The 22691-nt window shown below is 45.9% G+C and overlaps 1 protein-coding gene across 4 annotated transcripts in view; it reads left to right on the forward strand.

Annotated features, from left to right (window-relative positions):
• LOC121567472 (rap1 GTPase-activating protein 2-like) overlaps positions 1 to 22691 on the forward strand; it is a 77448-nt gene that overhangs the window by 10287 nt on the left and 44470 nt on the right. For all 4 annotated transcript variants that reach the window (XM_045220852.1, XM_045220853.1, XM_045220854.1 and 1 more), the window contains exon 2: positions 13773 to 13857. In XM_045220852.1, coding sequence (XP_045076787.1) covers positions 13773 to 13857 — 85 coding nt within the window. The remainder of the gene's footprint in view (positions 1 to 13772; positions 13858 to 22691) is intronic.

Raw genomic sequence — 22691 nt, forward strand, 5'->3', positions numbered from 1 at the left:
CAGGAGAGGGCTCTGATGGAGTGGTCTGCTCAGTGTGTGGGTAGATGTTTGGGTGTTTCCGTAGGGGCTACCTCGGTGGAGAGTCCAAACCAGGTGCCCGCATTGCACATTCCACCTGAGTATGGGGATTTGGCTATCGCGTTTAGTAAGGCGAGGGCGACGCGGTTGCCACCCCATAGGCAGGGGGATTGTGCGATAAACCTTCAGGCAGGAGCTGCGCTCCCACGGAGTCATGTGTATCCTCTGTCTCAGGAGGAGAAGAAAGCTATGGAGATTTACATAGACGAATCGCTGAGACAAGGATACATACGGCCGTCCACTTCCCCGCGTCCTCGAGTTTCTTTTCGTGAAGAAGAAGGATGGTGGTTTGCGTCCGTGCATCGATTACCGTGGTCTCAATCAGATTACGGTGAAGTATAGTTATCCACTCCCGCTGATTGCGACCATGACTGAGTCGTTGCATGGGGCGTTTCTTCACGAAATTAGATCTCAGGAGCGCGTACAACTTGGTGCGCATCAAGAAGGATGATGAATGGAAAACAGCCTTTAGTACCACCTCGGGCCATTACGAGTATCTAGTCATGCCATACGGGTTGATGAATGCTCCATCGGTTTTCCAATCATTTGTGGATGAGATCTTCAGGGACATGCAGGGACTGGGAGTCGTTATGTACATAGATGACATTCTCGTGTACTCACCTACCCGTGACGGAGCATGTGGCCCTGGTGCGCAGAGTGTTGCGGAGGCTGGTGGAGCACGACCTGTATGTGAAGGCAGAGAAGTGTCTGTTTTTCCAGGAGTCGATCTCCTTTTTGGGGGTATCAGTTGTCAGCGTCAGGGGTGAAGATGGAGGTAGACCGAAGGCCGGGCCGTGCGTAATTGGCAAACACCAACCACTGTGAAAGAGGTGCAGCAGTTTTTGGGGTTTGCGAATTACTACCGGAGGTTTATCCGGGGTTTTGGGCAAGTGGCAGCTCCCATCACGTCTCTCTTGAAGGGGGTCCGGTGCGTCTGCAGTGGTCAGTCGAGGCGGACAGGGCGTTTGGGAGGCTGAAGGACCTGTTTACCTCGGCCCGGTGCTGGCGCATCCGGATCCCTCTTTACCATTTCAGGTAGAGGTGGACGCGTCTGAGGCCGGTATTGGCGCCGTGCTTTCACAACGGTCAGGCGCGCCACCTAAACTCCGCCCCCTGTGCCTTCTATTCCAAGAAGCTCAGCCCGGCGGAGCGAAATTATGACATAGGGGACAGGGAGCTGTTAGCTGTGGTACAGGCCCTTAAGGTGTGGAGGCACTGGCTTGAGGGGGCTCAACACCCTTTCCTCATTTTGACGGACCACCGTAACCTGGAGTACATCCGGGCAGCGAGGAGGCTGAACCCTCGGCAGGCTAGATGGAGTATGTTTTTGACCCGTTTCTCTTTTAAGATCACCTACATCCCTGGGTCACAAAACGGGAAGGCAGATGCGCTGTCTCGGCTGTAGGACGGGGAGGAGAGGTTCGTGGAGCCCACTCCCATACTGCCGGAGTCGTGTCTAGTGGCACCGGTGGTGTGGGAGCTCGATTCTGAGCTCGAGCGGGCTTACGCACCGACCCTAGTCCACCACAATGCCCGGAGGGTCGGAAGTATGTTCCGCTCGAGTGTCGGGATCGATTGATCTATTGGGCTCACACGTCACCCTCCTCTGGACACCCGGGTATCGGCCGGACAGTGCACTGTCTTAGTGCCAAATATTGGTGGCCCACGTTGGCCAGGGATGTGAGGGTTTATGTTTCCTCCTGCTCGGTGTGCGCCCAGTGTAAGGCGCCTAGACATCTGCCTAGGGGTAAGTTACTGCCCCTGCCCGTTCCACAACGACCATGGTCCCACCTCTCGGTGGATTTTATAACTGACCTTCCTCTCTCCCAAGGGAATACTACCATCCTGGTCGTTGTGGACCGGTTCTCTAAGGCCTGTCGTTTGCTCCCCATGCCGGGTCTTCCTACGGCCCTGCAAACTGCCGAGGCACTGTTTACCCATGTGTTCCGGCACTACGGGGTGCCCGAGGACATTGTGGCTGATCGGGGTCCCCAATTCACCTCCAGGGTCTGGAGAGCGTTTATGGAGCGGTTGGGGGGTCTCGGTGAGCCTCACCTCGGGCTACCACCCGGAGAGCAATGGGCAGGTGGAACGCGTAAACCAGGATGTGGGTAGGTTTCTCAGAACATACTGCCAGGACCGGCCGGAGGAGTGGTCAAGGTACGTTCCCTGGGCCGAGATGGCCCAGAATTCCCTACGCCATTCCTCCACGAACCTAACCCCATTTCAATGTGTGTTAGGTTACCAGCCGGTTCTGGCACCCTGGCAGCAGAGCCAGATCGAGGCTCCTGCGGTGGATGAGTGGCGCGGCGCTCGGAGGAGACTTGGAACGCTGCACACGTCCACCTGCAGCGGGCCCTCCGACGTCAGAAGGCGAGCGCTGATCTCCACCGCAGTGAGGCACCGGTGTACGCACCTGGTGATCGAGTCTGGCTCTCTACCAGAAACCTGCCCCTCCGCCTGCCCTGTCGGAAACTGGGTCGGCGGTTTGTAGGGCCATTTAAAGTCCTGAGGAGGTTGAACGAGGTTTGTTATAGATTACAGCTTCCTGTGGAGTATAAGTGTATTAACCCCTCGTTCCATGTGTCCCTTCTCAGGCCGGTGGTAGAGGGGCCCACTCCAAGAAGATGAGATATTGGAGACTCCTCCGCCCCGTTGGACATCGAGGGGGCACCGGCGTACTCCGTGAGATCCATCTTGGATTCGAGACGCCGGATGGGGGGTCTCCAGTATCTAGTGGAGTGGGAGGGGTACGGTCCGGAGGAGCGGTGCTGGGTGCCGAGGAGAGACGTGTTGGACCCGTCGCTCCTGACGGAGTTCCATCGGAGGCGTCCGACGCGCCCTGCGCCGCGTCCCCTGGCCGCCCCCGAGGCCGGGAGTCGGCGCGCGTCTGGAGCCGCGCGTCAAGGGGGGTACTGTCACGGTTTCGGCCGAGGCTGCCTCTCCTCCTTGTTTGGGCAGGCTTCGGCGCCGTCGTCTCCGGAATTCTAGCTGCCACCGATAGATGTTTCATGTTCGTTTGCTTTTGTCTGTTTGTGTCACACCTGTTTCTGTTTTACGTAATTAGTGTCCTATAAGTTTCTCGTTGTGTTTGTCATGTGTTGTGTATGATTGTTTTTCGTCAGTGTTGTGTTTGCTCGGTTGAGCATAGTTTCTCCACTGCGCTGGAGCATAGTTGCACTTGTTCGTGCACCACTTCGTTTGTCGCACCTGTTTGTGCGCATTTGCCTTTTCGCCTTGTGCGTAATTTAGCTGTTGGGCTTAGTTGTCCTGTTGCCTGTGTTGGGCCAGAAATACAGCATTTTGGAACCTACAGTCGCGTCCTGCATTTGATTTCCTACACTACACCTACACACGCCCTGACAAAATGTTGATAAACTATTAGGCTATTCCTTCACATTATAAGCGCAGCAATGCGCACACGGCTGTAGGCTATAAGCGCAAATGTTCCATTAGAGGGAAAATATCATTCTCAAAAGTGACCATGAATGTGATTATGCATGCAATGCTTTTATTATAAAGGTGCATTTTTATGGTGAAAATTATCTTACCCAAACTTAAAACGTGCTGCTTATGTATGCCAGTTAGGCTCTACACCCATTGTAAAGCGGATTAATGTGCTTAATTTTAAGAAGTTATTTGGCCACTTTAATTGTGATACAAACCTTATCAAAACATGTAGGACTATGGGCTAGCCTACATGAGGTGTGCGACTATGATTTGAAAAAGTCGCAAAACAAAAGGGATGCGCTATTTCTTGCCTTAAGCTGGGCATCATTCACAAGTGATAATATATAATTCACAAATGATAGGCTAATATTGTCACCCATCAGACTATTCTTGATTTAATCTTGTCTGTATATACACTACAAAACTATGAAATAACACATGTAGTAACCATGGAATCATGTAGTAACCAAAGAAGTGTTAAACAAATCAAAATATATATTTGAGATTCTTCAAATAGCCACCCTTTGCCTTGATAACAGCTTTGCCTGGAATGCTTTTCCAACAGTCTTGAAGGAGTTCCCACATATGCTGAGCACTTGTTGGCTGCTTTTCCTTCACTCTGCGGTCCGACTCATCCCAAACCATCTCAATTTGGTTGAGGTCGGGGGATTGTGGAGGCCAGGTCATCTGATGCAGCACTCCATCACTCTCCTTCTTGGTAAAATAACACTTACACAGCCTGGATGTGTGTTGGGTCATTGTCCTGTTGAAAAACAAATGATAGTCCCACTAAACCCAAACCAGATGGGAATGGCGTATCGCTGCAGAATGCTGTGGTAGCCATGCTGGTTAAGTGTGCCTTGAATTCTACATAAATCACAGACAGTGTCACCTCCATGCTTTACAGTGGGAAATACACATGTGAAGATCATCCGTTCACCCACACCGCGTCTCACAAAGACACGGCGGTTGGAACCAAAAATCTCAAATTTGGATTCCAGACCAAAGGACACATTTCCACTGGTCTAATGTCCATTGCTTGTGTTTCTTGGCCCAAGCAAGTCTCTTCTTCTTATTGATGTCCTTTAGTAGTGGTTTCTTTGCAGCAATTCAACCATGAAGGCCTGATTCACACAGTCTCCTCTGAACAGTTGATGTTGAGAACTCTGTGAAGCATTTATTTGGGCTGAAATTTCTGAGGCTGGTAACTCTAATGAACTTATCCTCTGCAGCAGAGGTAACTCTGGGTCTTCCATTCCTGTGGCAGTCCTCATGAGAGCCAGTTTAATCCTAGCGCTTGATGGTTTTCGCGACTGCACTTGAAGAAACTTTCAAAGTTCTTGAAATGTTCCGTATTGACTGACCTTCATGTCTTAAAATAATGATGGACTGTCATTTCTCTTTGCTTATTTGAGCACTTCCTGCCATAATATGGACTTGGTCTTTTACCAAATAGGGCTATCTTCTGTATACCACCCCTACCTTGTCACAACACAACTGCTTGGCTCAAACGCATTAAGAAGGAAATAAATTCCACTGATTAACTTTTAAGAAGTCACACCTGTTAATTGAAATGCATTCCAGGTGACTACCTCATGAAGCTGGTTGAGAGAATGAAAAGAGTGTGCTATGCTGTCATCAAGGCAAAGGGTGGCTATTTTGAGAAGAATCTCAAATATAAAATGTATTTTGATTTGTTTAACAGTTTTTTGGTTACTACATGATTCCATATGTGTTATTTCATCGTTTTGATGTCTTCACTATTATTCTACAATGTAGAAAATAGTAAAAATAAAGAAAAATCCTTGAATGAGTAGGTGTGTCCAAACTGTTGACTGGGACTGTATATATAATACAGGAAAATCACGTTGCCTTTAAAAACTGTCTCATGATGAGTTCATTTTCGATACATAGCATATGGCTTCCTCTTAGGCAGGACTGCCCAACCCTGTTCCTGGAGCGCTACCATCCTGTAGGTTTTTGCTCCAACTCTAATCTAGCACACCTGATTCTAATAATTAGCAGGTTGATAAGATGAATCAGGTTAGTAACACCTGGGGTTGGAGCGAAAACCTACAGGAGTGTAGCTCTCCAGGAACAGGGTTGGGCAACCCTGTTCTAACACCAATGGTTGTATTCACTAGACTGGAGGAGTGTGTGTACAGGTCCGGAGTCAGTGAAAGAGGATTTTGATATGAATAATCTGTATTGGCTCTGGCATTAATGCAGTTATCCTGTGATTGTGTGGTTCGATGTCCGATGTCCATTCTCCTCCCAGCAGTTTCCTGTGCTGAAAGTAATCAGTCTGCAAATACAACCGGATAGAAGATTTCATGTACACAGTGTATCTCCGCTTATGTTGTGATCTGGAGATGAGGCAAGGGGATATTATGTTAGCGTCAGGCGGTTTTCATTTCATTTGTGTGTGTGTGTCCTATATAGAAATGCTGACTGTTAGACTACCCATTACAGAATGCCATCGGCGGTGGCATCTGTCTGCTTCTTTTCTTTGAGAACTGGGCCCACATTCATTAAGCATCTCAGAGTAGGAGTGATGATCTAGGATCAGTTTTGCCTTTTTTAAATCTTAGTGAATAATATTACATGGACAGGGGGGACCTGATCCTTATCTGAGCCACTTTATGAATACAAGACCTGGAGTCCACAGCACTGCTCTTCTTATTGAGTTTGGGATTCCATATTGAGAGAAAGTGTCTTTCTAAGAGGTCATTGTCTCAGCAAGGTTTGGTCAATCAAAGTGTTTACACAGTGTTCTACAATTGATTTCTTCCTCTTTCGATTTGGTGTTGTTGCTGCAGTAATTATTTTCCCAACTTCATTCAGGTTTCATTTGGGAGAACAAATCAATCCCTCGCAGTATACCCTCCACTCTCTGGAACTCTTCCAGGAAGGTGTGTGTGTGTGTGTGCCCATGTGTTCCTCAGCCATTCAGTTGACTGGCTGGGCTCCACTCTCCTTTGACCCCTGTATCTATAAATAGCCTGTTTACGCATCGGACCCACTGGGCAAAAACTGGTTGAATCAACATTGTTTCCACATCATTTCAACCAAAACATTCAATGTGATGATGTTGAATCAAAGTGGAAAACTAATTGGATATGCAAAAAGTCATCAACGTAAGGGAATTTAGTATTTTTATCACCCAACTTTTAACCTAAATCCAATGACAGGGTGACATTTTTGGTTGATTTCACGTTGAATTCACGTTAGTTGACAACTCAACCAAATATAAATCAAAACTAGACATTGAACTGACGTCTGTGCCCAGTTGGGAGTGAGTCCCAGCAGGAAACAGGAAGTATCCCTGTAGACCTCTTCAGTTACCTGGGTGCCTATGGGATTCCTTATGGCTTATGAGCAACTGGCCCCCCTGTAGCCTATGTGGAGATGAGAGGTCCTTGTCTGGCGACTGGTCCCCCCAGGCTACTATATGCTAACATTATAGGGTTCCTTGCAGGCTACTGGCCCCCCAGTGCCCAGTGAATAGGTAAGGGTCATTCAATGGGCCACTGGGCTTCTTGGCTCCCCTTAACCCTTTGTGGAGGACACTAATCCTTGTTAGACCACTGCTCCCATATACCTGATGAAATAAAGGGTCCTGATTGGCTACTGCCACCATAGTGTGCTAACATTTTAGAGGTGTATGATTAGCTACTGACTCCCCTGTGGTCAGTGCTGAGGTAAGGGGTCCTTCAATGGGCCACTTCACTTGTGTTAGCCATAAACTGGGAGCCATGAGCCATCATCCCAGCCTGCAGAACGCACCCTTTCAACACCTCACACACTGACGTTCATTACATTAAGCCATTGGTCTGAGTCCGACTGTCCATGTCATCTGATCTGCTAGGATAGATGGGAGGAACAAGCACATCCATCCTCACTGCTATTTTTACACCGGGCAGATCTCATATTGATACAGCGCTATGTCAAATATGTCAGTGCATAATTTATACATACATACTCTGCTATGGTCCTGATTGATGCGGCTATGTATGCCAGCTATGTCTACCACGGCGAATGATGATGATGATGATTGCTGACTTGATGGCTCAGTCTATAGGCTGATGCTGCATATGTCCAGCATACAGACAATTAAAAGGTTGGCCAGTACGCTAGTCACAGGGTTTTCCAACCCTCTCCTTGGGCCCCCGCAGACGTCAAGCCTTTGACTAATTGAATTAGGTGTGCCAGTTTAGGGTTTAAACAAAAATGTGAAATGTCTGGGGGGGCCCGAGGAGAGGGTTAGGAAACCCTGCGGTAATGGACTGGTTGCACCTGATGTCCTGCTGGCAGATTAATGTATTTCCTCATCTTTGTTTTCCTGTCTAATAGGCCACGTGTTAAGTTCATTAGAGGAATGATTGGGCTTCTATAATTGTAGTTCTGGAGGATAATCAACTTCATTATTGAGTTTTGTAACAAATATCTGTATCGGGCTGGAAATAGAACATCACATCACAGGGGGGTAATTGAAGCAAGGGGCCATTGTACTCTTCCCCTCCCTCCCTCCCTCCCTCCCTCCCTCCCTCCCTCCCTCCCTCCCTCCCTCCCTCCCTTCCTTCCTTCCTTCCTTCCTTCCTTCCTTCCTTCCTTCCTTCCTTCCTTCCTTCCTTCCTTCCTTCCTTCCTTCCTTCCTTCCTTCCTTCCTTCCTTCCTTCCTTCCTTCCTTCCTTCCTTCCTTCCTTCCTTCCTTCCTTCCTTCCTTCTTCCTTCCTCTCCTTCTCCTCCCCCCTCCCTCCCTCTACCCCCTCTCTCTCTCCCTCCCCCCTCTCTCACTCTCTCCTCCTTCCTCACTCCCTCCCCCTCGCTCCCTTTCCCCTGTTTATGTGTTGATACTAGCTGAGGTAGGTACAGTACACTGTGTGCAGTGCCTGTCATCTCTCCAGGATGTTATCAATATGTGAAACAGGGAGGCATATTGGCGGAACATTAGGTAAACAGGATTGCAGTGCAGATGTAATTAGTATTGAATCAGGTCCAATTAAAAAGACTAAAGGAGTTGGGTGGTGAATGTGAAACATAGGAGTTAGGCTAGATAATTAAGGGTGTTTATTGTGGATACAAGATAGGAGACGTATCCTATAGGTCATATCATTATCTCCATTCACTTTTGAATGTATTACTTTGAATCCACACACTTTTATTCATTAATTGTCTGGTGTGTGTGGTTGTCAAAGCGTTAGACCTCATAAGAATCTCTAGCTTTAACCTTCCCTTTCACTATCAGGCCTATTGTCCTCCGTCAACTCTGTTGCCCCCCTTGTTCTCTGTTTCATCTTTCTCTCGCTCTCTCTCGCTCGCTCGCTCTCTCTTTTCCCTCTATTTTCCTTTGTCATGCTGCGTCTCCCTCCCTTGCTCCACCCCTCCCGGAGAGAGAGCCATTCAGGGTGACGCAGGAGCTGTTTCATTTGAACCACCGAGACAGGCAGCAAGGACAGACTACGCCAGCGCTGTCTCTCACACACTATCTCACACACAGACTGTCTCTGTCTGGGAGCAGCACCTGTGTGTGTGTGTGTGTGTGTGTGTGTGTGTGTGTGTGTGTGTGTGTGTGTGTGTATGTGTATGTGTGTGTATGTTGAGACTTGGCTGTTATTAAAGCTAAGCCCAGACAGCAGTGACCAGCCCCAGGGGCAAGGGTCTGAACAAAGGGTTCCACTCAGGTCAGCTCTGAGCTACAAAAGTTTAGAGTCTGGGAACTGACATTTTCTAATAATACTTTTCTCTGGAGCTGTAGCAGTTGCTATGTACACTCTGTGTATCTCCGTCAACTGAGTAAATGGGGGAAGGAATCCAACTTCTCCTGCTTGTACTTATACTCTGTTTTGTTAGTGTCCGCCATTGGCTCAGTGTTAACCGCTAGCAACAGCTAGAGACAGTGCTACATTGTGTTGGTACTATGGAAATTATTGGAGAAGCCTGGGGTGGCTGGGCTGTCAATGGAAGGGGAAGTCTGGGGCATGACCACTTGTTTCCAGCACTCGGCACGCCGTGTCCTGTGCTCATACTAACAGGAGGAGAGGGAGTGAGAGGAAAGGGGAGAAAGTGAGAAAAAGAGAGCGACAAAGAGAGGGAGAAAGAAAGAGAAAGAAAGAAAGGGAGTGAGTGAGAGAAAGCGAGAGAGTGAGAGAAAAGGAGAGGGAGTCAGAGAAAGAGAGAAAAATAGAGAGGGAGTGAGAGAAAGAGAGAAAAAGAGAGAGGGGGTGAGAGAAAGAGAGAAGGAGTAAGAGCTGGCTATTCTTTGCAGCTTGTTTCTCTTTCTGAATGGAAATATCAAATGTTCTCTTGTTTCCTTTGAACACTGTGGAGGGAGCATGCTACTTTCACACACTGAAGCTATTACATTATCCAATGGAGAGATGGCTGCATTAGTTCCCACATACCAGATAAATAGGTTGCACGTTGGTCTCCTTGTTCCACTTACTGTGAATTGGATGGAGTTACAGTATTGCGTGTTATGTATCTCTCTGATATTGACATCCACTATTGATCTCAGGTAGAATTTCCTCCTGCAATCCTTTAGCCTTTTGATGATGCTGTCATTTGCTTTTAAGGTTTTTCTTCCCATCAAGTTTCTTCTGGTATTGATATTGAGTATTGATAATAGGGAAGAATGTCCTGCAACCCTTTTGCATGTGTTGTTATCTTAATTCTATATTACTTTTTACAATTTATTTAAGCTGCTAGCTAAGGAATGGAGCTGGAGGGGATGGCTGCCGTTTTACAGGCTCCTAGCCAATTGTGCTATTTTGTGTGTTTTTTCGCATTGTTTGTAACTTATTTTGTATGTAATGTTGATGCTATCGTCTCTTATGACCGGAAAGAGCTTCTGGATATCATAACAGCGATTACTCACCTCGAACTGGACTAAAAAAAATTATTTAAAGAGTTGGAAGCGAAGGATTTACTGCTGATACCAGACCAAGCCCAAATCCCCGTCATTCGCATGAAGAAGAGACGCCGATACAGAGGACGCAGATCCGTGTGCCTTCTGAGAATTTGTCGGCGAGTGGGTAACCCGCCTCTACCATCCGTCCTGTTGGCCAACGTGCAATCATTGGAGAATAAACTGGATGAGCTCCGTTCGAGACTATCCTGCCAACGGGACATTCAAAACTGTAATATCTTATGTTTCACCGAGTTGTGGCTGAACGACAACATGGATAATATACAGTTTGCTGGGTTTGCATGCATCGGCAAGACAGAACAGCTGCCTCCGGTAAGACGAGGGGTGGTGGTCTGTGTCTATTTGTCAATAACAGCTGGTGTGTAAAATCTAATATTAAAGAAGTCTCTAGGTTTTGTTCGCCTGAGGTAGAGTATCTCATGATAAGCTGTAGACCACACTATTTACCAAGAGCGTTTTCATCTATATTTTTCGTAGCTGTCAGTTTACAACCACAAACCGATGTTGGCGCTAAGACCGCACTCAATGAGCTGTATAAGGCCATAAGCAAACAAGAAAATGCTCATCCAGAAGCGGCACTCCTAGTGGCCGGGACTTTAATGCAGGAAAACTTACATCCGTTTTACCTAATTTCTACCAGCATGTCACATGCAACCAGAGGAAAAAAAAACTCTAGACCACCTTTACTCCACACACAGAGATTCGTACAAAGCTCTCCATAATTTTATCCTCCTGATTCCTGCTTACTAGCAAAAACTAAAGCAGGAAGTACCAGTGACTCGCTCAATACAGAAGTAGTCAGACGACGCAGATGCTAAGCTACAGGACTGTTTTGCTAGCACAGACTGGAATATGTTCCGGGGTTCATCTGATGGGGTTCATCTGGCATTGAGGAGTATACCACATCAGTCACCGGCTTCATCAATAAGTGCATAGATGACGTCGTCCCCACAGTGACCGTACGTACCCCAACCAGAAGCCATGGATTACATGCAACATCCACACTTAGCTAAAGGGTAGAGCTGCCGCTTTCAAGGAGCGGGACTCTAACCCGGATGCTTATAAGAAATCCCACTATGCCCTCCCATGAACAATCAAACAGGCAAAGAGTCAATACAGGACTTAGATTGAATCTTACTACTCTGGCTCTGACGCTCGTCGGATATGGCAGGGCTTGCAAACTATTACGGACTACAAAGGGAAACCCAGCCGCGAGCTGCCCAGTGACACAAGCCTACCAGAAGAGCTAAATTATTTCTATGCGTGCTTCGGGGGAAGCAACACTGAAGCATGCATGACAGCACCAGTTGTTCCGGACGACTGTGATCGCTTTCTCAGTAGCCGATGTGAGTAAGACCTTTAAACAGGTCAACATTCACAAGGCCGCAGGGCCAGATGGATTACCAGGACGTGTACTCAGAGCATGCGCTGACCAACAGGCAAGTGTCTTCACTGACATTTTCAACCTGTCCTAACCCGAGTCTGTAATACCTACATGTTTCAAGCAGACCACAATAGTCCCTGTGCCCCAAAACACCAAGGTAACCTGCCTAACGTTTGTAGCCTCACGTTTGTAGCCATGAAGTGCTTTGAACGGCTGGTCATGGCTCACATCAACACCATCATCCCAGAAACCCTAGACCCAATCCAATTTGCATACCGCCCCAACAGATCCACAGATGACACAATCTTTATTGCACTCCACACTGCCCTTTCCCACCTGGACAAAAGGAACACCTACGTGAGAATGCTGTTCATTGACTACAGCTCAGCGTTCAACACCATAGTGCCCTCAACGCTCATCACTAAGCTAAGGACCCTGGGACTAATCACCTCCCTCTGCAAATGGATCCTGGACTTCCTGACGGGCCGGCCACAGGTGGTAAGGGTAGGCAACAACACATCTGCCATGCTGATCCTGAACACGGAGGGCCCTCGAGTGCGTGCTTAGTCCCCTCCTGTACTCCCTGTTCACCCACGACTTTGTGGCCAAGCACGACTCCAACACCATCATTAAGTTTGCAGACGACACAATGGGGGTAGGCCTGATCACCGACAACGATGAGACAGCCTATAGGGAGGAGGTCAGAGACCTGGCCGTGTGGTGCCAGGACAACAACCTCTCCCTCAACGTGATCAAGACAAAGGAGATGATCGTGGACTACAGGAAAAGGAGGGCCGAGCACACCCCCATTTTCATCGACGGGGCTGTAGTGGAGCAGGTCAAGAGCTTCAAGTTCTTTGGTGTCCACATCACCAACACACTATCATGGTCCAAACACACCAATATAGTCATGAAGAGGGCACGACAAAGCCTATTCCCACTCAGGAGACTGAAAAGATTTGGCATGGGTCCTCAGATCCTCAAAAAGTTATACAGCTGCACCATCGAGAGCATCCTGACTGGTAGCATCACCGCCTGGTATGGCAACTGCTCGGCCTCCGACCGCAAGGCACTACAGAGGGTAGTGCGTACGGCCCAGTACATCACTGGGGCCAAGCTTCCTGCCATCCAGGACCTCTATACCAGGCGGTGTCAGAAGAAGGCCCTAAAAATTATCAAAACTCCAGCCACACTAGTCATAGTCTGTTCTCTCTGTTACCGCAAGGCAAGCGATAGCGGAGCGTCAAGTCTAGGTCCAAAAGGCTCCTTAACAGCTTCTAACCCCAAGCCATAAGACTGCTGAGCAGTTAATCAAATGGCTACCCGGACTATTTCCCTTTATCCCCCCCCCCCCTTTTTTTACACTGCTGCTACTCGCTGTTTATTATCTATGCATAGTCACTTTACCCCTACCTACATGTACATATTTCCTCAATTACCTCGACTAACCTGTACACCCGCACATTGACTCGGTACCGGTACGCTCTGTATATATAGCCTCGTTATTGTTATTTTGTTGTGTTACTATTTTCGTAACTCAAATTCTTCTTAAAACTACATTGTTGGTTAAGGGCTTGTAAGTAAGCATTTCACGGTTGTATTCGGCGCATGTGACAAATAAAGTTTGATTTGATTTGGTTGATCTATAAACAGTTGGAGTATGAGTACGGTTGGGGTTTTTCCTGACCACATGACTGGAGTAGTAACTCTTGGCTAACATTATATACATGGACTATAACTAGGCCTGCTGCACAGTCTAGGGGAATGACATTTCTCCCGTATACCTCCCACCCTAGCATCTCAGTGAAGTAGGGTGAGATGTGATGCAGCATCCGTCCTGTGTACTATCATTGTGCCTCTGCATTCTATGTACAGAATGCGACATCATGATGCCTTATTATAATGTCCTCTGTTGTGTTTGATGTGTTCCAGGAAGCAGGAACTGCTGACCATCTCCAATGTGCCCTTGGGAGATTGCCCCCCCTCGCCCCCCCGCACCGCCCCGCCCACCATGAAGGTAGGACACGTACCACCTCATGCCTGTCTCACTCATCATACCATTTTCACACTACCGAGCCGAGTTGAACCGAGCCAAGCTGCCCTGGTTACCCATCCACCATAGTTGCTGGAACCGTGCTGGATAGGACAGTGTGGAAAGTAAAGACCCAAGTGAGCGCTGGTATTGTTTGGCTTTGTGCAATACTGTGAAATACTGAAAATGGTGTCAGTGCACTGTCTGAACCTGGCCAATCAGAACACATTTGAGAGGAACCATGGTAGTATTTACATGTTTTTTTAATTTATTTGGCAGACACTCTTATCCACAGCGACTTACAATAAGTTCATCCAACAAACCCAGTGAAACAGCCTCATAGAACCATCAGTGCAAATTAAACCCTCATCAAAAAAGAAGTCTTGGTATTGCAATCATAGCAGGAATAAGGTAGCTTAGCAGACAGAATGCCACACTGACTGGGCCTGGGAGCAGACTCTGGCTCCCAAATGGCACCCTATTCCCTATATAGTGCACTAATTTTGATCAGAGCCTGGTCAAAAGTTGTGCACTATAAAAGGAATAGTGTGTATGACGCATAGTGAGTCAGCTCTATGAGGCCTGGATGGGCTTCATTCACTGTTCATAGAGGGTAACTCTTTAGAGGTCATCCTGGAGACTAGAGAGAAACAGAGGGAGCTGCCAGATTCAATAAGATCTAACACTTGTCTTTCTGTGGACTATTTTTATGTATTCAGACCCCTTCCCCTTTTCCACATTATGTTACGTTACAGCCTTATTCTAAAATGGATTATATGAACATTTTCCTCATCAATCTACACACAATACCCCATAATGACAAAGCGAAAACAGGTTTTTAGAAAAAATACTGAAATACCTTATTTACATAAGCATTCAGACCCTTTGCTATGAGACTCGAAATTGAGCTCAGGTGCATCCTGTTTCCATCGATCATCCTTGAGATGTTTCTACAACTTGATTGGAGTCCACCTGTGATAAATTTAATTGATTGGATATGATTTGGAAAGGCACATACCTGTCTATATAAGTTCCCACAGTTGACAGTGCATGTCAGAGCAAAAACCAAGCCATGAGGTCGAAGGAATTGTCCGTAGAGTTCAGAGACAGGATTGTGTTGAGGCACAGATCTGGGGAAGGGTACCAAAAAATCTCTGCTGCATTGAAGGTCCCCAAGAACACAGTGGCCTCCATAATTCTTAAATGGAAGAAGTTTGGAACCACCAAGACTCTTCTTAGAGCTGGCCACCCGGCCAAACTGAGCAATCGGCGGAGAAGGGCCTTGGTCAGGGAGGTGACCAAGAACCCGATGGTCACTCTGACAGAGCTCCAGAGTTCCTCTGTGGAGATGGGAGAACTTTCCAGAAGGACAGTCTCTGCAGCACTCCACCAATCAGACCTTTATGGTACAGTAGCCAGGCGGAAGCCACTCCTCAGTAAAAGACATGATAGCCCGCTTAGAGTTTGCCAAAAGGCACCTAAAGGACTCTGACCATGAGAAACAAGATGTTCTGGTCTGATGAAACCAAGATTGAACTCTTTGGCCTGAATGCCAAGCGTCATGTCTGGAGGAACCTGACACCATCCCTACAGTGAAGCATGGTGGTGGCAGCATCATGCTGTGGGGATGTTTTTCAGCAGCAGGGATTGAGAGACTAGTCAGGATCGAGGGAAAGATTAACGGAGCAAAGTACAGAGAGATCCGTGATGGACCTCAGACTGGGGCGAAGGTTCAACTTCCAACAGGACAACGACCCTAAGTACACAGCCAAGACAACGCAAGAGTGGCTTCGGGACAAGTCTCTGAATGTCCTTGAGTGGCCTAGCCAGAGCCCGGACTTGAACCCAATCGAACCTCTGGAGAGACCTGCAAATAGCTGTGCAGCGACGCTCCCCATCCAACCTGACAGAGCTTGAGAAGATCTGCAGAGAAGAATGGGAGAAACTCCCCAAATACAGGTGTACCAAGCTTGTAGCGTCATACCCAAGAAGACTCGAGGCTGTAATCGCTGCCAAAGATGCTTCAACAAAGTACTGAGTAAAGGGTCTGAATACTTATGTAAATGTGATATTTACGTTTTTTATTTAGACAAATGTCTAAAAACCTGTTTTTGCTTTGTCATTATGGGGTATTGTGTGTAGATTGATGAGAGAAAGAAATACTTTTAATTCATTTTAGAATAAGGCTGTAATGTAACAAAATGTGGAAAAAGTCAAGGGGTCTGAATACTTTCCGAATGCATATATATATATATATATAGAGAGAGAGAGAGAGAGAGAGAGAATACTGTTAGACAACAAGTGCCTGAAGTGAAAAAGTAGAAGAATCTGATTTCAATAAGTGTTTTGAAATGTCTTCTGCCCCGATAAGCGAAATAGACTATGCTTAAAGGTAGATTGAATAAACGATAAAAAGAAAATATATGGTTTTCTGTGAAGGATGCTGTGTAGTGTCACCTTGAAGCAGGATGGCCCCCCTTTTCTAGTCTGCAAGGAGGAGTGCGAGAGATAAACAAGGAAGTGGGAGAGAAGAGGAAAGAGGGAGTTAAGGAATAAAAAGTGTAGCATACAGAGAAATAGAAAGAGATAAAGAAAGAAAGAGTGAATTAGGGGAGGGGGAATCACTATGGCACAGAGATGGGGAGCTCAATCATTATCTATACTATATCCTGTAGTGTACATACAGTATGAGAATATTACTATGCATACTACCTCTTCTATTACTTTTTATTTTGTCTTTATTATTGATTATTGTACTGCACTGTTGAGGGAGTTAGCACACAAGCATTTTGCTGCACCTTTTATACCTACTGTAAACTGTGTACGTAACAAATAACATTTGATTTGATTTGGGATGATTCATAATCAATCACTTGGTCCGTCATTTACACAGTGTGATGATACTGACTGGGTATTTAAAGCACAACTAAAGGCAATAAACAACTTCTCTGATAGAAAACGGCCTATGTGGCATCGATGTTAGTCAGAAACATTTCATCTAGTTTCAAAATTGACTACAAAGTGTAAATAGGATAATTTTGTTCATAAAGTCAGTCTCGTCCAAACCTGAGTTTTGTAAGTGAGTTCGTCATGACTTATTTGAGGGTTGGGTTTTGATTTCGATAATGCTCACTTGCCCATATACACATCTGCGGTGATTTCACTGTATCCAATCCTACCGCAGAACACACATACAGTACAGTGAGACAGACCTGCCCATCAGAGCAGCGGATCTGACTTTGTTTACACAAGACAACACGTTGTGCATTTTTTAACTTGAGAAATAGTGCACCAAACACCTTAGCTGGATGTAAAAAAATAAAAAAATCTTAGATTCATGCTGACTGTTTTGAGGAAGTAATACTGTCTTTGGTGTCTAACTGCCACATCGAACCACATCCCAAGACTGAAGTCTAGTTTTTCTTAATGAGCAACAGAGAAACACATGCGGAATCGGTGTGTTCAGACGCTCTTTAAAGGTCCAGTATGTAGCTTTGTGGGCGACCCAACAAATTCACATACAAATGTGAGTTATAGATCTGTCACTCTCATTGAAAGCCAATTTGATAAGCGGTGGATCTATTCTATGTGCGCTATTTCTATGCTTACCGATGCAATGACATCATCTGGTTGTAATGACATTATTTGCACCCAATTCAGGCCACTGGGGTTGTGCTACTCACTGGTAGTAGCTGGTGTGACATAGCATGTGTGCTGTTATTCCAGACATCTCTAGTAGTATAGTGAAGCTGCTGGATACCTACAGGCCTGCCAGGCTGACACCTCCTTCACACGTGTGTGTGTGTGTGTGTGTGTGTGTGTGTGTGTGTGTGTGTGTGTGTGTGTGTGTGTGTGTGTGTGTGTGTGTGTGTGTGTGTGTGTGTGTGTGTGTGTGTGTGTGTGTGTGTGCGCGCGCGCCATTATGTAATGAATCATTTTGTAAGGAACCACTCCCGAGTCTCAAGCTTTCCTCATTCTAAGACAAAAAGAAAGTGTGTAAATAGCCTATTGAAAATGTTACTGTTCCATAGTTCCTTGTCCTGAACCAGAGGCAGAGGTTAAAATGATAAGAGTGAATGAGGATGAAAGTAAATGTCTATAGACACACAGGCAGGACCTGTTCTACTTAGTCAGTGAACAACAGGACATGACTTTCCTGTTTGGGGATTTGAATGAAATAAGAGAAAGCTGAACATAACAGAGAGCACTAAGTTCTCACATTCTCCAAGGAGAAAGTGAAGGACGAGGGAGGTTTTGTTTGAAGAAAGGGTTGTTTGAGGCAGATATAAAGGAAATGGATTTGAAGACCAGGTCATGAAAGAAAGGAAGTTTTTGCTGAATGAACCGTGGAAGTATTTTTCTAGTCCGACTGAGGAGCCAGAGGAGGTAAGTGTATTGCAGTGTTTTGTTGTGCTACAGGAGGACTTGATGACTGCACATTCTAATACTGTGTGACTGCTTAATTTGTAAAGAGGTGACAACTGGTACATTTGGTTGGGAGAAACATCTGCACAGGCAAAAACAAATTGTGACTGAAAGAGGGTTTCAATGAGAAAAAGTGTCTATACTGTTGACAGTAAGAGACGCACGCGCTCATGCTCACACACTGCACTGTTGGAGCTAGAAACACAAAGAACTCTAGCTGTATATACAGTTGAAGTCGGAAGTTTACATACACCTTAGCCAAATACATTTAAACTCAGTTTTTCACAATTCCTGACATTTAATCCTAGTAAAAATGTCCTGTCTCAGGTCAGTTAGGATTACCACTTTATTTTAAGAATGTGAAATGTCAGAATAATAGTAGAGTATTTATTTCAGCTTTTATTTCTTTCATCACATTCCCAGTGGGTCAGAAGTTTACATACTCTCAATTAGTATTTGGTAGCATTGCCGTTAAATTGTTTAACTTGGGTCAAACGTTTCGGGTAGCCTTCCACAAGCTTCCCACAATAAGTTGGGTGAATTTTTGGCCCATTCCTCCTGACAGAGCTAGTGTAACTGAGTCAGGTTTTTAGGCCTCCTTGCTCGCATATGCTTTTTCAGTTCTGCCCACAAATGTTCTATAGGATTGAGGTCAGGGCTTTGTGATCGCCACTGCAATACCTAGACTTTGTTGTCCTTAAGCCATTTTGCCACAACTTTGGAAGCATGCTTGGCGTCATTGTCCATTTGGAAGACCATTTGCGACCAAGCTATAACTTCCTGACTGATGTCTTGAGATGTTGCTTCAATATATCCACATAATTTTCCTTCCTCATGATGCCATCTATTTTGTGAAGTGCACCAGTCCCTCCTGCAGCAAAGCACCCCCACAGCATGATGCTGCCACCCCCGTGCTTCACGGTTGGGATGGTGTTCTTTGGTTTGCAAGACTTCCCCTTTTCCCTCCAAACATAATGATGGTCATTATGGCCAAACAGTTCTCTTTTGTTTCATCAGACCAGAGGACATTTCTCCAAAAAGTAAGATCTTTGTCCCCATGTGCAGTTGCAAACCGTAGTCTGGCTTTTTTATGGCGGTTTTGGAGCAGTGGGTTCTTCCTTGCTGAGCGGCCTTTCAGGTTATGTCGATATAGGACTCGTTTTACTGTGGATATAGATACTTTTGTACCTGTTTCCTCCAGCATCTTCACAAGGTCCTTTGCTGTTGTTCTGTAATTGATTTGCACTTTTCGCACCAAAGTATGTTCATCTCTAGGAGACAGAACGGGTCTCCTTCCTGAGCGGTATGACGGCTGCGTGGTCCCATGGTGTTTATACTTGCGTACTATTTTTTGTACAGATGAACGTGGTACCTTCAGGCGTTTGGAAATTGCTCCCAAGGATGAACCAGACTTGTGGAGGTCTACAATTGAGGTCTTGTGGAGGTCTTGGCTGATTTCTTTTGATTTTCCCATGATGTCAAGCAAAGAGGCACTGAGTTTGAAGGTCATGCACAAAGTAGATGTCCTAACCGACTTGCCAAAACTATAGTTTGTTAACAAGAAATGTGTGGAGTGGTTGAAAAATGAGTTTTAATGACTCCAACCTAAGTGTATGTAAACTTCCGACTTCAACTGTAGCCTCGTTATATTGCCTCGTTATTGTTATTTTATTGTTTTTTTTATTTTTTCATTTTATTTTTTTACTTTTGTTTATTTAGTACATATTTTCTTAACTCTTTCTTGAACTTCACGGTAAGGTCTACACCTGTCGTATTCGGCGCATGTGACAAATACAATTTGATTTGATTTGATTTCTCTGCACCTGCGATAACATCTGCAGATAATAAGACCTACTTTGACAGGTTTTACTTTTAAGTGTATTCAATGGTACATCGATGGCGCATTTCCATGCAGGATTTACCCCAATGTTTTACCCAAAAGGCTCAGACTTTTCTGTTTCCATCTTCTGTTTCCGTGTCTCACTGGACCATGGCTCCGGTGGACCTCCTCTCACTTGGGGCCAAAGCCAGGCCACCGATACTTTTCAGCCAGCATCTACATAACAAAGGCTAACCTGTGAACTCTAACACCTTCTCACAAAGCAACTGTTTTGATTATGCAGAGGTTATTGATTCTGCTCTTTACAAGTCCTCACTGTCAGCCCTAGCTATGGAAACACAATTTCCATATTGTTACATCAGGGTGTGTATTATTCACTAGTGGAACACTGTTGTTACAGTTAAAAGCAGCACTAGTGCTGTGGCCTCTGAGTGAAAATGGGTTACGCGCTGTGTGCCCGGAGACCGTGGTTTTTGAATCTTCCCAGTGCCAGTCCTTCCCTCTAATCTTGGTGTGGACAGCACCGGGCGCAGCAGGTTTCCCCGGGAGATAAGAGAGAGAGCGAGAGAGATGTTGCTGAGCTCCGCTGAGTCTCTGTGGAGGGCCAGGCAGTAAAGAGCAGAGAGAGAGAAAGAGAGAGAGAGAGAGAGAGAGAGAGAGAGAGAGAGAGAGAGAGAGAGAGAGAGAGAGAGAGAGAGAGAGAGAGAGAGAGAGCAAAGACATTGCTCCTGCATTTTTCAGCATGTTTTTACAAAAAATATAGATTTAGAGTTAGATAAACTTGGATTTTTTGGCAGGGACATATACAGGATGCTACCCTCCACAACATAACCTTCATTCCAAACCAAAACTCCAAACCTACAACCTGATTTTGGACGAAATTACCTGGAATTTCCTGGAAGGCTTTCTACTACCAAGGATTACTATTCCCAAGCTATACAGCAAATGCTCTGGCAAACAAACAGAAACCTGAAAACACCATCCAACCTGGAACTGAGTGAGTAATGTTTAGCCTGAAGCTATTTTTTACTTTCAAAAACCAAGGAGAAAAATACATTACAATGATATATTTTACTTTATAAGGACTTAATGCTATGGCTACCAAGCTTGCTAGTACAAAGATATACAACTTCAATTAGCACTGACGTGTGAAGTGAGAGGTGTCAAAGCCCATGAGCCCCACAATGGCAGGAGAGTCGCACAGTCTACCCCAACCAAATGGACAGGCCTTAGAAGAACCCTCCCGCTGTTCAGAGGTCATTAAAATACAGTACCCTCTGAATGTAAAGAATAATAAGACACGAAAAGAGTACAAAATGATGCTCCTTATGGGAAATCAGGAGACACTTTTTGCTGACTTTTATAAAAATGTGAACATAAGCAACCTTATCTTCCACACAGACCATCCCATGGCATAGCACAGTGCTATTCTAGCACACTAACCCTCTGTTAAGTGTTAGCGATGGGCGTAAACTCAGGATACTAGACAACGAGGACTCTGAGTCGTCTAATATAAATCTCTATAAATCTGGAACAGTTTTAGTACAGGGCAACACCAAACAGTTCCAGCTGGACTTTCACCTAATCAAAGAAATAGCTCAGCAGGAGAAGCTCTCCCTTGAGAAAGATACCCCCACCCCGAGCGGGTCAGACCTGACCTCTTCATTAAATAACCCCACAGAGCAACCCCAAGCGGAAAGTCAACTTCCCAGCACAGAGTACTACTCCCTCATTGAAATGAAGGAGAAATTCACCCAGCTGGAGGTGCGGCAGGTGGAGCTGGAACAGCAGGTGAACACACTCCAGTCAGCACAGATCCTGACAACAGTCCAGCACAACAACACCCTCTTAACTAGACCTGGAGAGCTGGAGGTAGAGAGAGACATGTCTGCACTCTGGACTGTGGTGAGACAACATCAACAGGAGAAAGAGCAGGAGCAGGAGAAGAACAGAACACTAGAGAAGAGGATCAGAGTGCTGGAGGAGAAGGTGAGAATGATGACGGGTGACAGAGAACAACCCATTAGAGAGCTGGCCACCCCCCGCAGAGAAGCCAGCAGAACAGCCCACCTCAGATCCTGGACAAAGTCTCGACACCGCAGCAGAACAGTACACCCTAGACCCTGACCATAGCCTCGACATCACAGCCAGAAAAACAAATGAAGAACCCCAAGCCCTGGGGATCCCAACCCCTCTGAGTACCCCCCCTGTCAGCCACCCTGATAGCCCTCATGACGACCCCCCCACACCCACTGAGGACATACACAAGCCACAGATTGTACTCCTTATGGACTCAAACAGGAAATACATACAGTGGGGGAAAAAAGTATTTAGTCAGCCACCAATTGTGCAAGTTCTCCCACTTAAAAAGATGAGAGAGGCCTGTAATTTTCATCATAGGTACATGTCAACTATGACAGACAAAATGAGAAAAAAAAATCAAGATAATCTCATTGTAGGATTTTTTATGAATTTATTTGCAAATTATGGTGGAAAATAAGTATTTGGTCACCTACAAACAAGCAAGATATCTGGCTCTCACAGACCTGTAACT

Source organism: Coregonus clupeaformis, chromosome 6, assembly GCF_020615455.1.
Source record: "Coregonus clupeaformis isolate EN_2021a chromosome 6, ASM2061545v1, whole genome shotgun sequence".
NCBI lineage: Eukaryota > Metazoa > Chordata > Actinopteri > Salmoniformes > Salmonidae > Coregonus > Coregonus clupeaformis.